Source organism: Camelus bactrianus, chromosome 15, assembly GCF_048773025.1.
Source record: "Camelus bactrianus isolate YW-2024 breed Bactrian camel chromosome 15, ASM4877302v1, whole genome shotgun sequence".
In the NCBI taxonomy this organism is placed as follows: domain Eukaryota; kingdom Metazoa; phylum Chordata; class Mammalia; order Artiodactyla; family Camelidae; genus Camelus; species Camelus bactrianus.
The window spans coordinates 63,905,872-63,932,199 of record NC_133553.1 but is presented as its reverse complement, the minus strand read 5'-3'; the positions used below and the strand labels follow the sequence as shown (position 1 = coordinate 63,932,199).

Here is a 26,328-nt window from a genome sequence, read left to right as displayed (position 1 = left end):
CGTCCCCATAACTCTTGTAAATCTGGAACTATACCTGTTAACCGCTAACCTCCCCCATCCCCTCCCCCGGCCCCTGACAACCACCTTTCTACTTTCTGTCTCTATGAATTTGACTACTCTAGGGACCTCATCTAAGTGGAATCCTACAGAATTTGTCCTGTGACTGGCGTCTTTCACTCAGCATAATGTCCTCAAGGTTCATTGTTGGGGTAGCAGGTGTCAGAATTTCCTATCTTTTTAAAGCTGAATCATAGTCCAGTCTGTGTATTACCACGTTTTGCTTACCCGTTTATCTGTTGATGGACACTTGGGATGCTTCCATGTTTTAGCTATTGTGAATAATGCTGCCATGAACATGGGTGTGAAAATATCTCATCAAGGTCCCGCTTTCAGTTCTTTTAGGGGTAGGCCCAGAAGGGAAGTTGCTGGTAATGCTGTTTTTGATTTAATTTTTGAGGGACCATCATACTGTTTTCCACAGCAGATTCATCATTTTACATTCCTAACAACAGTGCATTGGAGTTCTAATTTTTCCACATACTCCCCAACACTTGTCATTGTTGTTTTTTTTAATTATAGTAGCCATCCTGTGGGTGTGAAGTGGTTTCTCATAGCAGTTTCAGTTGCATTTTCCTAATGATTAGACATGTTATGCATCTTTTCCTATTGACCATTTATACTATCTCAAAGAAGACAAATATTCTTATTTAATATCAATGCTCTACTCAGTAGAACAGAGAGCATCACTCATTTCTAGAGAAATTAAATATACTATTTTACATCATTAAGTAGTGTTCGGTAAATTGTGAACATTCATTTTACAGCACTGGGGTACATAAGATTAAATATGTTTTTTTTTTCTTAATGTACTTTCCAATAGAAACTAAGTAACACAAATCTTTCAGAAATATCTCCTTTCAAGGTCCAGGATGAAAAAAACTCCCAAGTGGAGAAGTCAGTCAGAGAAAGAATATACCTCATTTGAAAGAAACCATGTTTTATTAAAATTATTTTCCATGTTGTATACAAACTGAATTTTTAAATTAAATCCAATACACCTTTACAATAATTCTAAAGTTGAAAGGCACAGTGCAAATGTAAATTACTACAAATCAACAAAATTGAAAATGACTTAAAAAATTATTTTTAGCACAAAAAATTTCAGTAAAAAGTAAATTCAGAGCACTACACCATCACCAGAATATGTAATTTGACACAATTTTTTCACATTCATCTTCAAGTTAGATTAAGGCCATTATTCTCATTTTATTATTTGTTATTATTATTATTAACCATAACATTGTGGAATGTTTAGCATTCATGTTTGGTAGGCAGACGTATATGATCTGTATAACCACACTGAATTTAATTTGCTCAGACAAGTTGGGGAGTTTGGTATACTTCGACCTGGAGAGACTAAGTGGCTTTAACATAAGACGTGATGGAGGAAGTCTCCCATGCCAAACTTAGTAAAGATCAACTGACACTTCAGACAAAAACCTAAACAAAGGAGATTTGTGCATGCTTTCAAACTACGAGTATGTAAAATAGCAAATTGGATAGATGGTCTTACTAACTAGATGCTCACAATTTCACATCAAGAAATTGTTAGCGTCTCTAAAAATAGAATTAGGGAAGAAAAGTGACTTTAAAACAGGCTTCTAGTCTTCCACTTCAATAGTTTTCATCAAAAAGAAAACATGAAATAATTTGATATATTCCAATTTCGGTGATACACAAACGAGGAAGAGATCTGTTAAAAACATGGAATACATTTTAATTTCTAATTTTAAATCTCCTTTTAGGTTTTATAAGCTTTGAAATGCAAGTGGATCTTTAAAGCATCATAATGAGTAATTATAGATGAATAATAATACAGTTTATACCCTAGGAGGTGTCTGTAGGCGTTTTAACTGGAAATAAGTATTCTGAGATAATGCTAATAGCAGTGTAGAAAAATGAACTCAAAAAAAAAAAATTCAAAGTGTAGGGAATCCTCCTATCCTTTCTGGATTTTATTTTAATCATCTCCTCCACAGAGAATGAGCAGTACCTTCCTGTAGTCTCCAGATGTGTCACCCTGGGGGCAAGGAAAGCAAAGTTAGGGTCAGACAAATGGGTTTTAAAATAGAACACACAGCTCAAGGTCATCTAGGTTAACTCCTTCAATCTTGCCTGGATTCTGCATTTAAAAAAAATGACATTAGTTATTTTTTGTTACAAAAAGAACACCTGTTCAATGTAGGAAATAAAGATATAAAAGAAGAATGTAAAAATCATCCCTAATTCGAACATTTAGAGATTACTATTCCTCACATTTTGGTTTTTGCACAGCCTTCCAGACTTTTTTCTATGCATATAGATGCCTGTGAGAATAGCACTCTTCTGTATTCTGCTCTTTTAAATTAATATGGCCTATTTCCCTATTTTAATTTATTAAATATTCCTCTATAACACCATTCTTCAATGGTTACAGAGTATTCCATTGTACATAGATAAAATAATTTTTTGATCACTGCTCCCCACTGGGTATTTATGTTGTTTCCAATTTTTCACTATTATTAAAACACTGCTGCAATAAGCATATTATAAATTTTTGTGCATTTTCTTAATGGCTTATTCAGGATACATTTTCATAAAATGGGAGTGACCAGATTAATGATCATGCATTTTCTTTAATATGGGTTGCAAAATAGTCCTCCAGAAAGGTGCTATAATTTCTTTTCTTTTTTTTTATTTGTTAATTGTTTATTGATCAAGAGAAACTACTCCTTAACCCAGATATTCATAGTTCATAGTTTTATAGTTCAGGAACACAGGTAAATGATAAAGTCAACCCAAAGAAATTCTTTCCATTCCAAGATCACTTTGCACTCTGAAAGATACCAGCCTTCCTCATCTCCTCAAAATCTTTCATGGAATCGTAATTTCTGTAGAAATCTGCACGTGCCTTCTTCCTTGGTGCAGCCACATCAAACTTACAGAAGCTGCAACTCCCATGGATACAAAATCGCAGACGCTTGGCCAGAAGGTCTCGTACCTGAGGCTTTGTCAAAGCACTGGAAGTCATGGTAGTTACTCTCCTTGAGAGCTCAACAACGTCCTTCTATAATTTCTACATAGACTTTTTCATGGTCTAATTTATAGATCAGTTTTTGTTGGCGCTTCAGGGGGCACTAGAAAAGATGGAATGTCTATCTATAGGATTGAAAGTTTAATATATGTCTACTAAAATCCGTCTTAATACATCCTCGTTTATACTTTGCCTCAGTGATCTGCCAAAGGCTAAGGATGTGTTAAAATCTATCTAGTATAGTATTTCCAACATCTTCTTTTGGAACCTCAAGTTTCTTATTTACATATTTGAATACAATACTATTTGGCATCTGAAGTTTTGTGACAATATAACCTTTGTTGTGAATCATTGCTTTTATCAACATAGAGTGATCCACTGTTTCCTGTTTAATGCTTTATCTCCTTAAATTATTCTTTTTACTTATAGTATAACCCCTGTTTTCTTCTTTTTATTTGTTCTTTTTTTTAATTTATTTCTCCTTTTTTATTTATTTCAAATGTCCTTTTCCCTGGCCTTTTTTTTTTTTTTAAAGCTTTTTACATATCACTGTATCTCAACTGCTCCTTACAAACAGCATGGAGTAGGATTTTATATTTTAACCTAATCTAAGAGCTTATTTATTATCATGACTTACATTTTTATCTTATTTCTGTCTTTTTCTATTATTTACATATTTTATATTTCTAATTCTGTTCCTTTCGACAATTGTATTGAATGGGCAATATATTCTTCCCTTGATCTTAGCCAAAAGGCCAAGAAGCGATGGCAATGTAGTCTTTAAATTTAATGTTTTCCAGTGTTGTGTGAGTGTGTGTGTGACTGTGTGTATGTATATAAATATGTAATATAAATATATTTATTGTGATGTTTCGCCAAGCCAATCAATATTTTTGTACCCCATCATTTTAGTGTCTGCACAGTATTATTACATTATATAAATTTTCCATAATTTATTTGAGTCATCTTCTAATGGTTAGTAAAAATAAATATAACATATAATAAATTATATAATATAAATATATACCATATTATTTATGCAAATATAAATAATGTAAAGTAATATAAATAATGCTATGATGAAAATATACTTAGGGTACTTTTTCACATTTCATCAAAAGATTTTGTTCAAATCTTTCATAGATATTTTTTATTATGGTAAAATACATATATATATGAAATGAAAGTTGCTATTTTAACCATTTTTAAGTGTATAATTCAGTGGCATTCATTACATTCACATTGTTGTATAACCATCATCATTGTCTATTTCCAAAACCCTTTCATAACCAAACAGAAACTCTATTATAACCACTAAGCAATAACTTTCCATTCCCTTCTTCCTCCAGCTCCTGGTAATCTCCAATCTACCTTGTGTCTCTATGAATTTACCTATTCTAAATGTTTCATGTAAGTAGAATCATACAGTATTGTCCTTTTGTGTCTGGTTTATTTCACTTAGCATGTTTCCAGAGTTCATCCATGTATGAGAAACTTCATTCATTTTCCTTCATTCATTTTCACTACATTTTGTTTATCTGGTCATCTGTTAATGGACCCTTAGGTTATTTCCACCTTTTGGCTATTATGAATAATGTTTTCATTGTTGTACAAGTATGTATTTAAGTCCTCATTTTCATTTCTTTTGAGTATATGCCTGGGCGTATAATTGCTGGGTCATATGGTAAGTCTATGTTTAACTTTCTGAGGAGGCACCAAACCATTTTCCACAGTGGCTGCACCATTTTACACTCACACCAGAAATACATGCGGTTCCAATTTTGCCACATCCTCACCAACATTTGTTATTTTCCATTTTTAAAAAATTATTGCCATCTAAGTAGGTATGAAGTGGTATCTCACTGTGGTTTTGGTAACAATGTTGAGCACTTTCCATGTGATTGTTGACTTATATATCTTCCTTGGAGAAATGTCTATTCAAATCCTTTGTCATTTTTTAATTGGGTTGTTTGTCTTTTTGTTATTGAGTTGTAGAGGTTCTTCATATATTCTGGATAGTAAACCCTTATCAGATATGATCTGCAAATATTTTCCTCCATTCTGTGGATTAGTGCACTTTTATCTCATTACTTTCCCTTAAGAAATTCTTAAACATGTAAATAGCTAAATAAGAGGTATCGTTTATTTTTCAAACATTGATTGCCAAGTTGCCTTCTGGGAAGGTTAGACCAGTTTACAGTCCTTCCATAAGAGATGGCGAATTTTCCTAAGACTTTCTCAATGCTGTTTATGATCTCTTTAAACTTTGTTAAGGTATTAGGTGAAAAATGATTTGTTTTTATTTGCAATGCACTGTATATTAATGAGATTAAACATTCTACGTACTTATTGTCCATTTGTATTTCATCTTTCATGAAACTCATGGTTTTTTTTTTGTCCAGCTTTCTTTTTGGATTTTTCTCCTTTTTCTCAGTAACTTTTAGATGTTCTTTATATAGGAATATTAATCCTGCATTATATGTTACAGATATATTTTCCCATAGCTTCATTTATGGTCATCCTTGAATCTTAAAACTGTTTTACTTATAGCTACCCATATTTCAGCTCTGCAAAATAAAGTGACCTCACACATTACACAGCAACAGAAACAAGTTCCCAGATGCCTTCCTTGCAGACATAGTTACAAACTCTGCAGCTCAAATCACCTAATAATTACATCTCTCCAAGCTGTGAGTAGGATTCAGAATATTTAATTCACAGGTCAAATCCTGATTTGAAGTGTTCTGGGCAGGCAACACCATCTTCTCGGGTACTTAGTTTTGACTTCATATTCCTGAGATCCTTCTGGCTTCCTCAAGAAGCAAAATCCCAGCAATGGGGGACTCTGAGGGTCAGGAATCATTTCTCATCACTCCCACGTCATGTTAGGACTCCTAGAAGTCCAGTGCCTGGTAAAGAACAGCAATCCAGGAGAACTATTATGCTTTCTCATATTTCTAGCAGATCTCAGCTGGCCCTGGGTGGGGTTCTGGAGGACTGATTCAGTTGCTTATCGTTCATTGTAAGCAGGTAGAAGTGGAAAATTGCGCTCTTAAAACTGTTCATTAAAAATATAATCTTTCTCTGTCTGGGGTCAACATGAGATAATTACTATATTTATGACAAATGATAAATGCTGAAGAGGGTGTGGAGAAAAAGGAACCCTCTCACACTGTTGGTGGGAATGTAGTTTGGTGCAGTCATTATGGAAAACAGTATGGAGGTTCCTTAAAAAACTAAAAAAAAAAAAAAAAAAAAAAAGACTTACCATATGATCCAGCAGTCCCACTCCTGGGCTTATAAATAGAGGAAGCTCTAATTCAAAAGCTACATGCACCCCAATGTTCACAGCAGTGCTCCTTACAATAGACAAGACATGGAAGCAACTTAAATGTCCATCAACAGATGACTGGATAAAGAAGATGTGGTATGTACATACAATGGAGTACTACTCAGCCATAAAAAAGAATGAAATAATGCCATTTGCAGCAAGACAGATGGACCTGGAGATTGTCATACTAAGTGAAGTAAGCCAGAAAGAGAAAGAAAAATACCACATGATATCACTTATATGTGGAATCTAAAAAAAAAAAATGACACAAGTGAATTTATTTACAAACCGAAAATAGACTTGCAGACATAGGAAAGAAACTTATGGTTACCAGGGGGGAAGGGAGGGGTGGAGGTATAAATTGGGAGTTTGGGATTTGCAGATACTAACTACTATATGTAAAACAGATAAACAACAAGGTCTTATATAGCACAGGAAACTATATTCAGTACCTTGCAATAGCCTATAATGAAAAAGAATATAAAAAAGGAATATACATATACATGTATAACTGAATCACTATGCTGGACACCAGAAATTAACACAACATTGTGAGCCAACTGTAATTCAATTAAAAAAATAATTACTATATTTAGAAGGCAAACATTTCCAGCTTCTAACCTGGCAGAGATTTAAACATCCATGTGAAAGGAGAGACTGGAAATATCCAAATAAATAAAGAGTACCAACTAAAAGGGGATGATAGCTACCAGGAAGAAGAGGATAAAAAGTGTCTAAACATTTAGGTCAGAAAGCCCCCCTTTCATCAGAGCTTTCCCTGGGCTAAGGCAAGGCTCCCGGGACTTACCTTGATGAAAGAGTACAGGGACTTTCCATAGAGCCTCTTGAAGTTCGCACGGATGTCCAACATGTCAATCTCCGCTCGAGAAACCATCACTCTGATGAGGGTGTCATCATCGGTGCCCAGGCCCTAAGGGAGAGAACAAGGTTCCCGCGTAGCAAAGCTGAGCTGGTTTTCAGATAATGCTTTGGTCTGTGGTCTATCACGGCAAGACTAGGTATCAGTCCCCTGATGACGTCCTTTGCCCCATAACCTTAGAGGCTCGTGTAATATCGATCCTCACCGTGGGGTTCAAGGCTTTCCCCAACTTATCTTTCCCACACTCTGAGTTCTGACCAGGGGAGACTGCTCTCTGCCCTTCTGGACACATATCCCGTGTTTCCAGCCTGTCTGCCTCACCTACCGTGATGCCCCCACCATGTTATCCTTTTCTTCCCAGCTCTACCATCCTTCCTAGTGTATGAAATCCCCTGATGTAAAACTTCCTTTAAGGTCCTGCTCATACACCAGCTTCTTTATATATTCTCTTCTGATCCTCCCCTCCAAACAAACATTAAAAAAAATACCTTTTCCTCTGTGTTCCTGTAATATTTGAGTTCTCTTACATTCTGTTTTGTTCTTACTGGTGTTTTGCACATACCTGCCTTCCTCTCAAGGCTAGAAGTTCTTTGGGAGCAAAAACTGCATTTTGATCTTTCTTGCCGCTCCCATGGTTCTCAATAAGTGCGCTTGCATGTACAGTGCATGGTTTGGAGCTGAGGCTCTGAAGCCAGTCTGCCAGTGTTTACACCCCTGCTCCATTACTTTCCTCACTGAGGACCTTGGGCAAATTGCCTCGCCTCTCTGTGCTTCAGTTTTCTCATCTGTAAAACGGGAGCTGATAACAGCACCTGCCCCATAGAGCTGTTGTGGGGATAAATTTAACCTATACATGCAAATCATCAGCCACAGTGATCACACATTATAAGTAATAAATAATACCCAGCATCATTATTAGCAGGCACTCAGTGAAGTATTGGAAAAATTGAACTGAATAGTTCAGGCTGATTTTGGCTAATTCGTGTGAGGGATATAAGTAAACATAGGAAGGTGGACACAAGACGCGGCAGAGCCATTCAGATGCTAACAATGAGGCCATTTACCTTCATAGATTTATAAAGCCTTTCAGCAAAATATGCAGGCTTGTTCCTCATGCACTTTACTGTCAAGAGATAATAAAAAAGGTTACAGATAAAATCTACGAGAAGAAAGTGACAGTAGTTCCCTCTGTTTCTACAAGGTATGAAGTAGTATCTCTTGATTGCTTTGTCGAAAAATTTGAGCCAGTGTTTTATGAGCATAGGTGTATTGCAAGTGCTCAAGACTGGGCAGGCTCACTGGAGATTCGGGCAGACCGAAGAAACTCTCGGAGCCATATGTACCTCTGACGTGTCTTTATTCTCGAGCAGTACACAGGCTTCAGTGGCCTTGGTGGTGGCAGAAAGTCCCGCCTGCCTTATATATCAAGGCAAACAAAGCCGGCATCTAGCCAAGTATTACCCAGGAGCTAACCAGTGTGCTTGCGTAGTGCAAATTATGCTAACACTACATGGGTACTGCGCGTGTGGGACAACATAGCTGAGTCACTGGGCACCGGATGTCTGGCCAGGGAGCCTGAGTGACTCCATTTTCCCTACAATAGGCTATGCCCGTTCACAGATAGAGAGTACCCTCAATTTACTGTCAAGTTCCTGGAGAAATAATTAATAAAGGCCATTAAAGCAACAGGCAGCATGTAGTTTCAAAAAGACTATTATGATCTGTACCACATGAAACAGTTACTAGTTCTAACCATTCACAGACTTGCAAGATGCAGCTAGTATAAGATTACCCTTTCCATGTACTGAGATAGAAAGGAACAGAGGACATAAAATATATAAAGCCACGTGGTACAATTACAATCAAGTTGTATATTAACATTTCTTGCTTAAAATTCTGGATCACACATCATGAGTGATTTAAACAATTTTTTTTATCCCCGAAAAAAAATTTCTACAGCCAACATGGCACCAAACTGATAATAAGGAGTAAAGTCTATAAATGTGTGTTTCTCCACTTCCCATTTCTTACCAGCTTACCTATGGCCAGCAGAGCATCTTCAAAGCTACCAGATGTTTCAGATTTAATACTCTGTTCAATATCCTTCTGTGATATCCTTTTGTATTCATCAAACACTACAAACAGTAACAAAATGGAATTATAAATAATAAAAAAAAAATAGAGGAAACTAAAATCTACAGAGAGAATGAGTATCTTTTAACTAGACCACACTATTTATTCTTTGGTATATTTCAAGACGAAACTAATTAGCAATATGGCAGGAGGCATATGGCAAGTAGAAGGCGCCAAAGGAGAGGAGGAAGGAATATCATGAGTCTTGGAGGACGTCCGGCAAATCCTTTCCTTACGTGGGACCTTGTTTTCTCACACTTAAAATGGAGATAACCTCGGGAGAGATTTTCTTGGTTTCCTTAACAAGCAGAATGTCTCTTTAATTTTGGCTTTGCAGTCACCTGTATGTTCATCTTCCTTTTGGCTCATCAGAACTAGAGCAATTCTACCTCTTCAAAACTGAGTCACATTAGATAACAGCTGGTTGCATCTTTTAATAGATCTTAAGAAAATTTAAATGTTCTCTGCTTTTTTACCAAGTATTTTTGAATACTATGGACATATTTTCCTCTCCTGCTGCCTCCTTCTAGAGCCTTCTTAGAGAGGATATCTGTTTTACCTGCCTTCTTTGGGATGCTACCCAGCCCCATCAAAGTGATTCTCAAAGGGCTGTCAATCCAAGGATACCCCATAAGCTCCAACAAATGAGTGACCAGTTCCTCCGACCAGGACAAATTGGTCTTACCCTCCTGGGAATTTTTCAATTGAGCAGACCATGAGGATGGCCAAGAGCACCGAGTCATCTTTACCCTCAGAGAACATAAGAATCACCTGGAAACCTCTTAGACTCCCTGGGTGTCACTCTCAGAAATTCTAAGTCAGCCAGTCTGAAGTAGGGGCTTCGAGAATCAGCATTTTTAATGGAGACTGGATTTTAGGAAACTCTGTCTCACAAATACATCCATGAGTCCCTTCTACCGAGATCCCCAGAACTGCCTTGATTTCTATTCTTTCTGGAGCTGTTTAGCTCTCTGTTCAATTCAATGGGCCACTAGTATTTTCCATTTCCCTCTTGTCTCATTCTATATTATTTCCTCTTCTCCTATGTAAGTATTCAGTGTATACTGCTTGAAATTAAAAAATCTAATTGACACATTATCTAAGCCTCAGTATTCTCCACTGCAAATTGAGGAAAATACAGCTGCTTTTTTGGGATGTTGTAACAAACAATGCTTAACAATATGCTTAGCTCTGTACCTTGAAGAGAATTAACAAAACAATTGTTTTGAATCCTCACTATTACTGTTGGTTGGTAAGAAAATTATGTTTTCTTTATCCAAATAATGTTTCAAAGATTTTCTTCCAGTGGCTTACAAGCAGATGTTTTATAACTGCCCAACTACTGATTTTTTCTCCCGGAAGTGAAAATTGTTAAAAATGTATTTGCATTGTTTCTGGATTTCTGCAATTCTCAGAAAACACCACCAGGGGGAGATTTGTGTTGTGAGTAATCAGGCAAGGAAAGGCAAAAAAATAGGGAGCTTAGTCAGAAGTTGGTGCATCTGATGAGAGCCCAAGGCATTTATTAATCACCTACTGTCACTGTGGCACATCTGAAATAATTGCAACTTCCAAATGTGTTGTAATTTTCAATTACTTTGTTTATGTTTCCAATTTAGCAAACTCATTCTTCTCAAATTTCCTGCAAGTTTTGTAAATTGTGATATAAGGGCCTAGTGAGGTTTGTAAAATTAGGATCTAGCAGTAAAGACCTAAAGAGCTTATATAAAAGATGAAATATCTTATTAAACCTTTATTGCTGTTTACAAGAAGAAAATAAATCTGACACCAAATATTCTACAACTGTATAGGATCTTTTTTCCCAAAGAAGTTAAAAGCACATGACAAAGACCAGCATTATCAGAAGCCAATTAGAAACACTACACATAGGAAATAAAATGTGCAATTATCCACTATTCATCTTATGCAACATACCAGCTAAAGAAATCACTTCTATTAGCTTTACAACCTGGATGTTACATAGGAATAAATGTCAAGCAATGTTTCTATTTTATTGCTTGCTGAAGTACTAAAGATTTTTTTTTTTTAATATAGCTAAATTTCAGTGGAGCTGCTTTAGAAAAAGGACTGCCTATGTGAAGGTCAGTTTCCTCCACACAGGAATGTCAAACTTCTATGAATACGTTGTCTATCTGCTAGTTATTCATAATTAATCTCTCAGAATTGGCCCTCATGTACCTTGTACTCATAAATTTCCAAGGTAAGACATCTAGGAAAGCTCAGTACAATTAAGGTCTCTGTCCTGAGTAAAGGAAAAAAGGTTACCAATTATGGGTAATAGAATTTTTCACCATCTTTCAAACAGTTTCTTTGGAAGATGAGGCAAGTCGCTTACCGTGCAACAGATGATTTTGATTCCGCGAGCAGAGAATAGTTAGAAATTTCACCTCATCTGTCCCCCATTTCTTCTCTCCAGCCTCATACAGATCCTGAAGCCAAGCAAAGCACAAGTTTAAAACACAACACAGAATGTGCCAGGACCTACGCAAATATTTCCAGAACTTCAAAGAGCGGAGTTGGCTTGGTTTTATTTTGTTGGTGACAGGGGTGGAAGTGGTGTTGGCAGTGAGTGGAAATGACTCAGGATTTTTCCTTAGATAGAAGACTAATGGGACTCTGATCTCTCCTTGAGAGTTAGAGCAAACACCAGCAGCTTCCTATTTACAGACTGCATGGTTCTGTCTTAAAAGCTAAAAAGAATGCCCTGGACTTGGGCTGTCCCATGCAGTAGCCACTAACCACATGCAGCTATTTAAAATTTAAAGTTAATTAAAATTAAATACATTTAAAATTCAACTCCTCAGTCACACTAGCCACATTACAAGCGCTCAGTGGCCATATGTGGCTAGTGGCTACTCACAGTGGACAGGGCAGATGCAGAACATTTTCAACACTGTGGAAAGTTCTATTGGATAACGTCTCTCTGTAATGATCAGCGAGTTGCTTGAGACAACAGGTCTCACAGTAGAACCAGGACCCTTTTAGTAACTGCTTATATTCCAACCAGGAAGGAATATAAGAAATTGATTTTGGTTGCTTTAATTATATGATTGAGAAATCAAAACTACTGTTCATCTCATCTCACGCCCATCAGGATGGCTGCTATTAACAACAAACAAACAAACCAAAAATAACACGTGTTGATGAGGATGTGAAGAAATTCCATTCTCATGGAATTCTGGCTTTCCAGACGCCCTCTCTTGAAACGCAGCCCCTGGAGAGGCCACATGTAGGAGATCCGTTTGAAGACCCAGAGATGAGCCCAGCCTTTGAGTCATCGCAGCCCAGACACCAACACAGGAGTGAAGGAGCCTCCAACCCTCCAGCCATTTGCGTCACCTCTGGCTGTTCGAATCTTCCCAGCTAAGACCTCAGACACTATAGAGCGCGGACAAGCCGTCTCAGCTGTGCCTTGTCTGAATTATTGACCCACAGAATCCATGGGCATAATAAAATGGTGGTGGATTAATGTCACTAAGTTTGAGGTGGTCTGTCACACAGCAGCAGTGAGTAGAGCACGTGGGTGAAGAGCGAACTTTCCATCTGTCACAGTACAGTACTTCTGTAAAATACCTTAAAAATGAACTTGAAAAGAGTAAAGTTTTAGTAATGGGTAGAAAATGGTATCTTTTTGCGTTCGGATTTTTAACATCGTTAGTGAGGCTGGACAGTCTTTGGTGTATTTGCCGTTTCATTTCTGTTTTTCCTTTTTTTGAGTTGCCTGTTAATGTCCATTGTCTTTTTTTATTTTTTTAAGAAATGAGGCATTCTTATTCATGGTATCAAATTTATGTTTGAATGAAGTTTACCTATATACTTCATATATTAAGCTTATAATTCATAGGGTGAAACTTCTCCCCATTCTATCATTTGATCTTTAATTCTGCTTGTGGTAATGTTTACTAAAACAATTAGTTTTTTTTTGTTTTTTTTTTTAATACAGCCAAACTACCAACCCTTTTCCTTTATGGCTTCTGCCTTGAAAGAAAATGCATACAAAATCCTTTCCCAGCTCCGATTAAAAAGAAAAAATTTATTCTTTAAGACAGTACCTTAATGACACTTTATTTACATTAAAAATGTCAATCTATTTGGAATTTATTATGAGGCAAAGTGAAAGTAGGGATCTAACTTTATTTTTTCCAAAATGGTTAACCCATTGTCCCAACTCCACTAAGTAATCTGTGTTTTCCTCAGTGACTTGAAACATGCCCTGTGTCTTCTCACACAGGCGTGGTTCTGCTCTTAGACTTTCTAATCCTTCCATTGGCTTCTTTCTGTTCTTACACCAGGACCAAACACTTTATTTTTACCTTTATTATGCATTTAAACATATATTAGGGCAAGTCTGTCTACACCCTCCTTGTCTCAGAGTCTAATCGCCACTGTCTTTCCCCTGTAGTCCTCCTCCTCTCTGACTGCTCTGTCCTCATCTTCTGAGCTCTGGAGATTTTTTCAGTATCACTGCCCACAACAATGATTGTTTTCTGCAATGTCATTTCTGATCATTCCTGCTTCTAATAAACATTTAGATTCTGTCTGTCCTTGCTTCATCCAAGAACATTTCTCCTCCACTCTTCTAGCCCTCTCTTTCTCTCTGCTTGCCCTCCATCCAGCTCCATTTTTATCTCCATCATTTTCTCATTGCATTTTTTTTAGCTCTCATTTAATTAAAATTCATTGTTCTCTCATTTGTTCCCCGCCCAAGCCATAATTCTTCCATAGCAGGTCTGTCAACCTCAGCCCTGTCAGCATTTGGGACCACCCCCCTACCCCAACCCGTGCACTGGAGGGTGTGCAGCAGCAGCCCTGGCCTCCACCCACGAACTGCCAGCAGCACCCCACTTTCCTGCCTGCTTTCCAGACCCTGCCACTTGCCCTGGGAGGGACACACAACTGCCCCTGGTTGAGAGCTACTGATCGACAGCTTTTGTTTGACACTCAACCCTAAACACCTTAGGAAATAGCAAAATGCACTCTCCACCTGCAAGGAGGCTGTAACAGCCCTGGTTATACTTGCCGCCCCTGTGCGGTCAGCAGCCCCCTTTGCTCCCAACTGCCCTGGTTTGGACGGTCTTTTATAGGGTTATGGTCGGCCCATCGAGGGGCTCCACATGGGGGCCTGACTTCTCCCTCACCTACTGGACACGTGCCAGGAGCGAACCTTTGGCGTTCCTTCCAAAATGACTAAACCACCTCCTGCTCCTTGTGAAGGGTCCTCACAGCACGAGCACTCATGGACCAGGTGACTCCGGACCTTCTTCACCCCCACCTAGGGCCCTGCTCTGAACATGGGCCAGAGGCCCCCCACGGAGTAACAGGTCCTGAGAGGACACAGGCCACTGATACCAGCTCAGCAGCTCAGCCAGGCAAGCAAGTCACACCTGACCAACGACTTCTACAGAGTCCTCCCCAGACAGACCTACTGATGGATCACCTCCAGGAAGGGGACCTTCTCCTGGTCAGTTCCATTGTGCCCAAAGCTTGCCATGTGCTTATACACGTATCTCATTTAATCCTCACAACGTGCTTTCATGGAAGGAAAAGAAAATCGCGATGCCCGACTCAAGCCATTCTTAGTGCCCGCTGTTCTGAGCACTGAGTGCAGAAACAGCTGCTTTCTCTGCGCCCAGCGTCACAGGGGCAGCAGGGCAGCCGCGTCCCGGGTGCCAGCTGGGCTGGGCTCTGCTGGGTAGTGGCTGTGCTCTCGTCTGCGCCAGGATCCCGAGCGACCTGGAATCTGTCTCTTCCTTACAGTCCCATGTTCACCGTAGTGCCTCGGTTTGTTCCCAGGCCACACAGCGTTTGACTTGGGATCTGCTGATTTTCATGCTCTTTCCATCTTTAAATGATGCACTGTCTACCCGGACCTGGCTTTTCCCCCAGAACGAGGTGAAGTCGAGTCTTCTTAGAGCTCCTCACTGTTCATGTGGCTGAATTTCAAGCAGGAGCACTTGCTGCCAGTCCAGCGGGGGCAGCTGAGACGCAGCCCAAGTCTTTCCTGAGGAGCCCCCCTCCCCCCACCCCATTTCCATGAAGCTGTTGTGCCTGCTTCCAGCTGGGGAGGGGAGTGATGGTGTGGGAGGTTTAGCCTCTTTTCTGGGGGCAGGAATGGCCCCCCTGTGTCCTTGGCCCAGGTTTGCTGCCTATCTGGCATTTGAATGGCCCTCCTCCATGGTTTCCAGTGTTGACGCAGATTCTTCTCTATTTTTGTATTTCCCAATTTGTTTTTCACAAGGGAATCAAATATGTGCCATCTTCTAACAAAAGCTCCAAAGGGCATTTTTCATATGTTATGAATGTCTTTCTACAGCAGGAATTCTGAACACTACCTATTACTTCCTGTAGTGCAGTTTTCATCCCAAGAATAGATAAAATCAGACTCTTAGATAACAGCCTCACTGTATTTTTAATTTTCTTCCTGTTATAATAAATTACCACCTTATTCCACCTGCCCTGATAATTCTTCTCACCTCAGACTCATTTACTTTCCTACGGCAAAATCCAGCCATACTTCCCAAAGTTTGCAAACGTCCCTTGCTACTGATGCACGTAGCATAGATTGACCAAGTTTTCCTATTGCCTTATCTTGGAAGAAGAGCTGAAACCTTGGCTGAAGTTGTTAAATTCCTGGCCTCTTCGTAAGACTCGGAGGATCCAGAAAAACCCTCTTCTGAGTTCCACTCCCTGAGTCCAACCTCCTCCAGCCCAAATTTGTTTGGAAGCACTTTTCACCTGGTCACTTCCAAGAACTGTGCTCCTTGAAGAACCTCAAAATATTTATTTGGTGAATTGCATGGTTTTTGTTTTGTTTTAAATGTAGGTATAAATGACATAGAACATTATGTTAGTTTCAGGTGTAAAATGTAATGATTTGATATTTGTGAATATTGCAAAGTGATCACCACAGTGAGTCTAGCTAGCATCCGTCACCATACACAGTGACAGAATTTTTTTTCTTATGATGAGGACATTTAAGATCTATCCTCTTAGCAATTTTCAAATATGCAATACAGTGTTATTAACTGTACTATTAGAAAAATACCATATGAGATCGCTCATATGTGGAATCTAAAAAACAAACAAACAAACAAACAAAAACAAAGCGTAAATATAGGACAGAAATAGACTGAGAGAGAGAGAATACAGACTTGTGGTTGCCAGGGGGGCGGATGGTGGGAAGGGATAGACTGGGATTTCAAAATTGTAGAATAGATAAACAAGATTATACTGTATAGCACAGGGAAATATACACAAAACGTTACGGTAGCTCACAGAGAAAAAAATGTGACAATTAGTGTGTATATGTCCATGTATGACTGAAAAATTGTGCTGAACACTGGAATTTGACACAACATTGTAAAATGATTATAAATCAATAAAAAATGTTTTAAAAAAGTGTACTATTATCACCATGCTGTATATTACATCCTCATGACTTATTTATAACTGTAAGTCTGTACTGTTTGACCCCCTTTACCCATTTTACCCACTCCCTACTCCCTGCTTCTGGCAACCGCCAATCTGTTCTCTGTATCTATGAGCTTGTTTTGTTGTTGTTGTTGTTTGTTTGTTTGGATTCCACATATAAGTGAGAGCAAACAGTATTTGTCTTTCTCTTTCTGACTTACTTACCTTAGCATAATGCCCTCAAGGTCCATCCATGTTGTCACAAATGATAAGATTTGACTCTTTTTTGTGACTGAATAGTATTATTCCATTGTACATATGCACCACAATTTCTTTATCCATTCATCTATTGATGGACACTGAGGTTGCTTCCGTATATTGGCTATGGTAAGTAATACTGCAATGAACATGTAGGCGCATGTATCTTTTCAAGTTAGTGTTTTCATTTTTTTTTTCCAGTAAATACCAGAAGTGAAATTGCTGGATCACAAGGTAGTTCTATTTGTATTCTTCCGAGGAAGCTTCGTACTATTTTTCATAGTGGCTGCACCAATTTACATCCCCACCGACAGTGCATGAGGGCTCCCCTTTCTTTACAGCCTTGTCAACACTTGTTATTTGTTGTCTTTTTGATGACAGCCATTCTGACAGGTGTGAGGTGACATCTCATTGTGGTTTTGTTTGCATTTCCCTGATCATTAGTGATGTTGAGCATCTTTTCATGTGTCTGTTGGCCGTCTGTATGTCTTTAGAAAAATGTCTACTCAGACCTTCTGCCCATCTTAAAAACAGATTGTTTGGGGTTTTTGCTCTTGAGTTGTTTGAGTTCTTTGTATATTTTGGATATTAACCCTTTATCAGATATGTGATTTGCAAATATTTTCTTCTGTTCAGTAGGTTGCCTTTTCATTTTGTTGATGGTTTCTTTTGCTGTGCAGAAACTTTTTAGTTTAATGTAGTCCCACTTTTTAGTTTTGCTTTTGGTGTCAGATTAAAATCATTGCCAAGACCTAAGTCTTATAGCCTATCAGCTATGTTTTCTTCTGGGAGAATTATGGTTTCTTACACTCAAGTCTTTAATCCATTTTTGAGTGAATTTTTGTGTATGGTGTAGACAGCAGTCCAGTTTCATTCTTTTACTTGTGGCTGTTCAGTGTTCCCAATACCATTTATTGAAGAGACTATCTTTTTTCCCATTGTATATTCTTGCCTCCTTTTTCATAAATCAATTGACCATATATTTATTCCTGGGCTTTCTATTCTGTTCCATTGATTTATGTGTCTGTTTTAATGCCGATACCTTACTGTTTTGATTACTACAGCTTTGTAATATGAATTGCATGGTTTAAAAAAAAAAATCAGACAGATCTGGATTCAAAGAGCCCAGTTCTATCAGCTATTTGATTTCTGTCCAAGTTATTTAAATCAGTGCAACAGTCTCCTAATCTATAAAACAGAAATAATAATATCTACTCCACAGATTTGTTGTAAGGAAAAAAACAAGTCTTCCACCTAGTCAATGCCTAAAAAAGTGATCATGGATATAATGTTTCAGAAATAAATTCCTTATTAACTCTTCATTTAAATATGGGGTTCCCTGGGCTATAGAGGTTCCTTCCAGCATGTCCCAAAATGCTCTCCTTGAGGTAGCTGGCATTCACATAAGCATCAGAGAGTTACACTGTTTTCAGTACCCTCTCCCTCCTCAAAGCTTCTGGACTGAAGGCAATTTCCTGTATCTCCTCGGTGCAATAGGCCTCCCTGAGTCCTCAGAACTCTTAGGACCCATCTACTCCTCTCCCTTCTAGTGAAAGCAAAAGGTTCTTTCCTCCAGAATCCATAGAGGTTCCTACCTCACATACTGAATGGGACCAATCTCTCTCTAAGGTTGTATATTGGTTAAGAGTATAGAGTCTAGATCCAAATTGCCTAGGTTCAAATCCAAGTTCTGTCATTTATTATCTTTGTGAACTTGAGAAAGGAACTTGACTTCTCTGAGCCTCAATTTTCCTTGTCCATAAAATGGGGATAGCAATACTTATTTCATAGAGTTACTGCAAGGATGCGATGACTTATGTCATACAAAGAGCTGGGAACAGTGTTTGATATCTGGCAAGGACTCATGATTTTACTAGCTATTATTATTAGTGTTACCTAGCCACAGTAAATACACCAGGGGTTGGTGCCAGGGAAGCAACTGCCTCTTGGGGTTTGGCATTAATTTTACCCAACAGGGTACCCACTGTGCCAAGCCATTTTACATAGGCTGTATCCGATGTTCCCTTTGGGGAGGTAAAAATTTGAGGTCAACAAAGCGAAGGCAGGTCCCTTTACCTCCAAGTGATTCAGAAGACCCTCCAGGCTTCTATGGGGCAGCCATACCACGGTCCCAATGTTAGGAAACATGGAACGCAGGGATGCTTATATAACGATGCCCACGCCACGCCCCAGCCCCACGTATCTCTGTGAGAAACTTCTGCTATTAAGGGTCATCTGTGAGAATCTTTTTTCATAACATATCCCAGCCTGGCCAACATACACTGAAAGAGAAGAGGGTGTCCCCCAACTTGGGCCTGTCTTATTGGTCAAAGAGAAGAAAGAAGCTGCAGTTCAACTCACCTGGGCATCCTGTCTCACGAGAGCATCATCCAGATAATTTCCTACATCCCTGCCACCCTGAGGATGAGAAACACAAACCAAAGAGACTGAGAGAGCATCCAGGAAGATCTGGGGGCTCTGATAAGACAGAATACCTGGGAACCCAAGGACATGGTAATCAAACAGAAGGGGTCATGATTCCAGCCTAGGAAGAGAGGACAGGTGTCTTAGAATGTGCTTGCATTATGCCCATGGCTCTGATCTGACCGAGCCCAGGGTGAGCCCAGGGTGGCTCCCTGATGTTATGTGGGTGTCTCTGACAGTTGAAAGGGGCAGGAGGACAAATGCAGCCTGGTGACTGCCCCCACCACTACCACCCCCCCTCTTCCCACCTACCCCCTGCTCCTGGGTCTCCCCAGCTGGCGTCTGTCTTCCTAACTGGCAAATCTACAGAAATCAATTCTGCCAAACAGGGGCTGGGCAGAGAGGAGATCAAGAGACTCAGGGACCAATGTGGGGCTTAAGGAGCCCCTAAAAGTGCCCCATCCCTCTCCAACACCAGCTCGCCGGGAGGGCAGGGTTGAAGCCTTGGACGACTGCCAAACAGTGGCAAAATGGGCTACTTTCCTCTGGTTTGTTGACTGTTTTATTGCTATACTGTCCCAGTGTGCTATGGTCTAGGCATGGCTCAGCAGGGGTAAATCTGGGAGGACAAGAAAAGACAGTAGGAAACAGAAAAGCAGGCTGGCGGAGGGAGGGAGGAAGGAAAAATTAGGGGTTTGAGATTTGCAGATACTAAATACTACATAAAAAATAAATAAACAAGGTCCTACTGTATACTGCATAGCACAGGGAGCTATATTCAATATCTTGTAGTAACCCTATAATGGAAAAGAATCCGAAAAATAGTATGTGTATGTGTATAACTGAATCACTTTGCTCTACACCTGAAACTAACACATTGTAAATCAATTATACTTCAATAATAAAACTTAAAAAAAGCAGGCCGGCATTGTTAAGTAAATATCGGAGACAGAGCGAGGTGGGAGTCGGAGATGATTTCCAGCTTCTGCTTTGGCTGTTGGAAGAACAGCCACAACATTAAGAGAAAAAGACAAGCCAGGAAGAAGAGCTGGTTTGGAGGGAAAATGAGTTCGGGTTTCCTTCAGCAGGAATGATTTGAGGTGACGGCAGAATATCTGTAAGGAAACATCTAAAAAGCAGTGAGAAACGAGAGTCTCACACTCAGGAAGGAGGTCAGGGATGGAGATAAAATTGTGAAGCTGTGTGAAACATCATGCAAATCCATCTCTCTTTTCTGGCACCCCTGCTCCCACACTAGCGCAGTCCTGCTTTTCTCTCACCTGGAATGCTGAGGGAACCTCCTGCCTCGTCTCCCAGCCTCCAGGTCAATTCATCTTACACATCGCCATGACATGACTCTTCTAAAAAGGAGTTCCAGTCATATCACTCTACTGCTCCCAAACCTTCAGAGGCTCCCCACTGCTCTCCAAAGAAAGCGTGGACTCCTCCCAGCAGAGGATCCTGGTTCATCTTTCCACCTTGCTCATAGAATTACCAGCTCAACTTCCCGGCCAGTTGTTCCCCAAACACACCCCGTGTTTCCTGCCTCCTTGTCTTGTACTGCTGTTCTTCCGGCCGGGAACGCACCCTCCCACACCTATGCCTCTAAAAATCCTAGCCACCCTCCGAGTCCTTTCTGAGCCAGCACCTCTGCCATGAAGCCGTCTCTTTGTTTCTGCAAACAAAAATCTCTCCTTGATCCTTCCATTTCCTCTGTGCCTCTTTCTGGGGCACTTCCTTTCACGCCTGTGTTATAGCAACCTGTGTACCTGGTATATCCCCTGATGACCATACAAACTTTCAAAGCCCAGGGCTGCCTCTTGATCATGTTCATCACTTTCAGCGCACTAAGTGTTGGGAGCACCTGGCATGCATCAGGTACTTGTCCGTATAAATGAGAACAGATGGGCACACATGACTAGCCAGAGTCTCTAAAGGAGAGAAGATAAAGCAACAGAGAGAACCAAGAGAAACACAGGGGAATATGCACATTTGGGAGGTTGAGAGGATGAGAAAAGGCTGGAAAAAGGGAGAGAGAGTGAGCGTCTTAATCAAACCCAACCCCATCAAAAGCAGCCAATGGAGGGAGTGACTCACAGCGGACAGAGACACCAGCACCCGCTGGAACATGAAGGAAGTGTCGGAGCGAATGTCATCTTCAAGGCTCCGCCCATATTCTAGCAAGAGAGTAAAATGAGCCTCATCAGTTTTCCAAAAACTGAACTCTGGTAAAATGGTCAAGATAGGTCTAGCCCGTCATCATGGGGGAAATGAGATGTTTCTGGTCCTTAAAATGGGACACCCAGAAGGCGAGGCTGTGATCCCCACTCCGTGGTCCCTACTGTCCGGGGGTCTATCCTGAGTGTGGTTTGCAGGACATGGAGAACTGGAAAGGCTGAGCTGCACGTGGAAAGGCAAACAGAGCGGAGTTCCTGAACCCGTGTCTGGGGACAAGCAGGGGGCTGTCAAGCCCAAGTTCATCACAGCCCCAAGGGGAGAAGACCTGTGATCAGCAAGGTGGGGTGGGGGGAGCCAGCGTGAGAACCAGACTCCCAAGGTTTAGAATTATCTGCTCTAAACACTTACCAAAAACCTCTTACTGTTTTGTTTTCTTTCTACCAAAGTGCACATGTTTATTACAGAAAACTTAGGGGAAAAGAAATAAGCAAAATGAAGGGGGAAAAAACAAAACCTCACCATTAATCTAATTACCCAGAAATAATAATCATTGAGAACATTTTGGAGAATACCCTTCCTCATTTTCCCCCTCATACGCATATTTTTCTTTCTTTAAAAATGGGATCATAAAGGGGAAGGGTATAGCCAGTGGTAGAGCAGGTGCTTAGCAGGCATGAGGTCCTGGGTTCAATCCCCAGTACTTCCATTAAATAAATAAATAAACCCTAATTACCTCCCCCTAAAAACAAAAAGTCAAAAAAAATTTTTTTAAATGGGATCATAGCATATCACTTTATAATTTGTCTTTTTCATTTACCCACCTACCACACCGCTGAATGTAATTTAATAATATCCTTCAATATATGTTTTGATGACTGCATAATAGTCCACAGTGTGGACAATATTTTGTTCAGCCTATCTGCTACTGTAGGACATTTTAAGCTAATACAAACAGTACTGAATAAACACTGTGGGAATCTAAGCCTTTGTGCGTTTTTTTTTTTTATTATTATTATATTCTTAGGGCAAAAAGGCATGCATCTTTTAAAGGCTCCTCATATGTATTGTTCTCTGGAGATTTTCTTTTTTTCTTTCTTTCTTTTTCTTTTTTTTTTTTTTTTTGCCAGGGGGCAGTAATTAGGTCTGTTTATTTATTTAATGGCAGTACTGGGGATTGAACCCAGGACCTTGTGCATGTTAAGCACACACTCTCCCACTGAGCTATACCCTCCCCGCCGTCCTCTGGAGATTTTTAACAGGGGGGGTAAATGGCTGTCACTCTGAGGTGGCTGCAGGACCTTCAGTCCAGTCTGAAGGTAGGATGGTGAGCCAGACAGCTTCTCCCAGCAGTTCCCTGGAATGCTGAGATTCACTGGTGGCACCACCCTCTGAATCTCTGCTGGATAAGGAACATCTTTCCAGCTTTCAGGGTAATAAAACACTTCGCCCGGGAGCCTAAGTAGAGTGGCTGGTGCACCTGAGAAGACTTGAAAAGCCATTTGTCTAGACAGGGATCCATCTGAAAGCAGAGCTTGGACCTGAGGATCCCCCTCGGTCAGTGTTTCAGTGAGGAGTGTCTGATCAGTGCATAGCCACCTGCTGCTAGTCTAGTTCTCAGAGCACAGGGCCTCAGCCAGGGCCACTGAGGATGCTACGTACGCAGCTGGTAGGTCTGGTTTATGTGTCGGATCTCCTCTGGCAACCGGGAGGCCAGGATCTCGATCAGGCAGCCCTCGTCCGTGCCAGCTCCCTACATGCAAAACCCAGAGGAGAGAGTGTCAGGACTCAGTTTACCAAGTTGAGTCCCAGGCATAGGAGGAACACAACCGGGAATCTGCAGAGAATAAAGACAACTCACCGAATTCGAGCAACCGGATTTTCTCACTTTTAATTGTCCCACTCAAATTCCAACGTGTTTATCATAATCATTATTTGCAATAACAAACATTTATGGGCTGTTTCTATGTGTTGGTTATTGTTCCAGGTTAGGGACAGTTTCTGCCCTCTGGGGGCTTAGTCCTTCCTTGACCCCCTGTACTTTTCCTTTGAAGGGCAGAATCCTCTGGCAAAGGCTGTTACCTCTTTGTTTTCCCAAAAAGCCTAGCCCAGACCCTTCCACAAGGCTGAGTATTTATCGACATAGCTGAGGAGGGTCACTGTCTCTGAATTTCATACTTGGTCATTAAAAACTGGTAGACCCTGGAGCAGGGCACAGTGGATCCGGTATCGAAGGAGGCTGAGAACCCTTTTTGGGGGTCAGTTTTGAGCTCACAGCAGACCCAGAAGTGTCAGTCAAAAGTTCCATATCTCAGCAGTCTCTAATACAGCAAGAAAGTTTCTGGAGCTGCACCAAAAACCACTGCCTAAGGAGCCCCAGGAAACACCAAATGATTCCCCAATTTAGGGGGGAAGATCTGTATACTTACAATTGCTGTTATATAATGTCATGTTTTCAAGCTGTCCTAAATGAAGGGACATTTTTCTCCTATACCTCCTCCTCCCCACTCTCAGAAGGCCCTTGTCACAGTGTGTTGAGAAAGCCCGGCAGCGGTCCGCGTTGGCCCTGCCAGCCCCGGAGCCGAGGGGAGGGGCACGCACCTTCATGGCCCTTCGCAGCTCCTGCACGTCGTACAGCACGGTGGGCGTCATCAGCCCCAAGATCACCTGCTCGAAGTTGCCACTCAGTTCCGACTTCAAGTCATCCAGCAGCTCCTGTGATGCAAGAAAGCGCTCTGCTTAACTGCTGTGGTAGCTTAAACCTGCCACCCTCAGTGTGGTCCAGGGATGTCTGGAGCCTCCGAGATCCCTTCCTGGGGCCCGTGTGCGCGAAACCACCTTTATAGTAAGACTGTGAGACGCTGGGGTCTGATGTTACACCGTCATTCTCTCACAGTTGCACACTGGAGTTTTCCAAAGGCTGCTTGACACATCTACAGATCTTCAGTTACGTGAAAAGACACTAAAATACTTCTCCCTTTCCCAACTGCCTATGTGAGACTGGATTTTCTCCATACTCCAACCAAAACCACGTATGGCCACAAGCTGAATGCAGAAGCAGGTGTGAGAATCCAGCGTCTTCCATTAAACAGACATTAAAGAGATTTGCAATATATAAAACAATGTCAATCTTCTTACTAAATTTTTTTGGTTTGCTTTGGAATATAAAGCTCTTTTTCCTAAAAATGTTATTTCTGTTGCATGTAATGGATTTATTATTGTTTTTAAAATAAGCTAACAGATACATATTTTTAAATGTCTTCAATTTTCATTTCTAATATGGTTGATATCAATAGATGTCACCCACAAAAACATAAAAGTCCTCAATAATTTAAGAGTGTACAGGGGTCCTGAGATCAATGTATTCGCTCCTTTGACAATATATCCTGAATATATTTCCAAGTCAATATTCACCTACAACACTCTTAACAGCTGCAGATAGTTCCATATGTAGGCACAATACAATTTCTTTCTTTCTGTTTTTATTTTTCTACTATTCTTCTCCACAGGCATTTAGCTGCATCTTTGTGGATCATTCATGATCACTTCTTAAGGCTCAGTTATTAAAAAGAAATGTAATTATTTGGACAAAGGACCAAATTCTAAACACATTTAGTCACATTTCCTCCTAGAACAGGTCAGAGGGTTTAAGAACCTGCTTAAGATCAACCAAGCAATAAGGAGACAATTTGCTGTCAAGTTCAGATCTCTGATTCTCACAAACCTGAGTCCACAACACTGTACTTCAATCTATTGTGCATATTTTTGTTACATCCTCACGTGTCGAATGGATGAATGAACAAATAAATAAGTGTTCAGTCAATCCATTGACGTTGGTCATCTTAACAAACTGCTGTCAGATTAACTTAGTTCTGAAGCAGAATCGTCAACCCTAAGTGTGTGGCAATACTCTGTCTCTAGTTCACACATTATGCTTATGGGCGCTAAATTTCTTTGGGAATGGAGAAGACTTTAAAATGCTCAGCAGATAGTCTGAGTAATCTGATGGGAAGAACCCCATTCTCCACTGGTGCTCAGCCAAGGTTTGTGTGTAGATGCTCCGGGGAAAAGGTGAGCCAGCCCTGTCCCACCCGACAGGTTAATCCCCGTCTTTGAAAAGCAGCCCTGTCTGACTAGCGTTTTCAATTTTAATTTAATTTTTGTTTTAGTTTCTTTGCATTTACTTTTTTATTTTTTATTTTTATTTTTTAAATTGAAGTATAGTGGTTTCCAATGTTGTGTTAGTTTCTGGTGTACAGCATAGTGATTCAGTTATTTATACATATATATACATATCTTCCTTTTCATATTCTCTTTCATTATAGGTTATTACAAGGTATTGACTATAGTTCCTGTGCTATACAACAGGACCTTGTTGTTTATTTTATATATAGCAGTTTGTACCTGCTAATCCCAAACTCCTAATTTATCCCTTTTGTCAACCCCTAACCCCACTTCCCGGTTGGTAACCATAAGTTTGTTTTCTATGTCTGTGAGTCTGTTTCTGTTTTGTAAATAAGTGCATTTGTATCATTTTTTTTAAGATTCCACATATAAGTGATAGCATATGGTGTTCTTCTTTCTCTTTCTGACGTTTATAAAATATCCAAGAATAGAAATACT

General features: G+C 40.1%; 2 protein-coding genes and 1 non-coding gene across 4 annotated transcripts in view; all 3 read right to left on the bottom strand.

Moving 5' to 3' along the window:
* Window positions 1-980: 980 nt before the first annotated feature.
* Window positions 981-26,328, bottom strand: part of ANXA4 (annexin A4) — a 63,576-nt gene continuing 38,228 nt past the window's right edge. For both annotated transcript variants that reach the window (XM_074341274.1, XM_074341273.1), the window contains 9 exons: window positions 24,307-24,420; window positions 23,368-23,458; window positions 21,628-21,707; window positions 19,468-19,524; window positions 11,774-11,867; window positions 9,324-9,419; window positions 8,349-8,407; window positions 7,213-7,335; window positions 981-2,080 (listed from right to left, as the gene is read on the bottom strand). In XM_074341274.1, the coding sequence (XP_074197375.1) occupies window positions 2,021-2,080; window positions 7,213-7,335; window positions 8,349-8,407; window positions 9,324-9,419; window positions 11,774-11,867; window positions 19,468-19,524; window positions 21,628-21,707; window positions 23,368-23,458; window positions 24,307-24,420 (774 nt within the window). In that variant the 3' untranslated portion in view covers window positions 981-2,020. The remainder of the gene's footprint in view (window positions 2,081-7,212; window positions 7,336-8,348; window positions 8,408-9,323; window positions 9,420-11,773; window positions 11,868-19,467; window positions 19,525-21,627; window positions 21,708-23,367; window positions 23,459-24,306; window positions 24,421-26,328) is intronic.
* LOC123619348 (cytochrome c oxidase subunit 6C-like) lies at window positions 2,087-7,206 on the bottom strand. The gene has a single exon (XM_045523183.2). The coding sequence runs from the start codon at window positions 3,068-3,070 to the stop codon at window positions 2,864-2,866; it is 207 nt and encodes a 68-aa protein (XP_045379139.2). The 5' UTR covers window positions 3,071-7,206; the 3' UTR covers window positions 2,087-2,863.
* Window positions 22,868-22,945, bottom strand: TRNAV-AAC (transfer RNA valine (anticodon AAC)). The gene has a single exon. It is a non-coding gene; the product is annotated as a tRNA-Val (tRNA).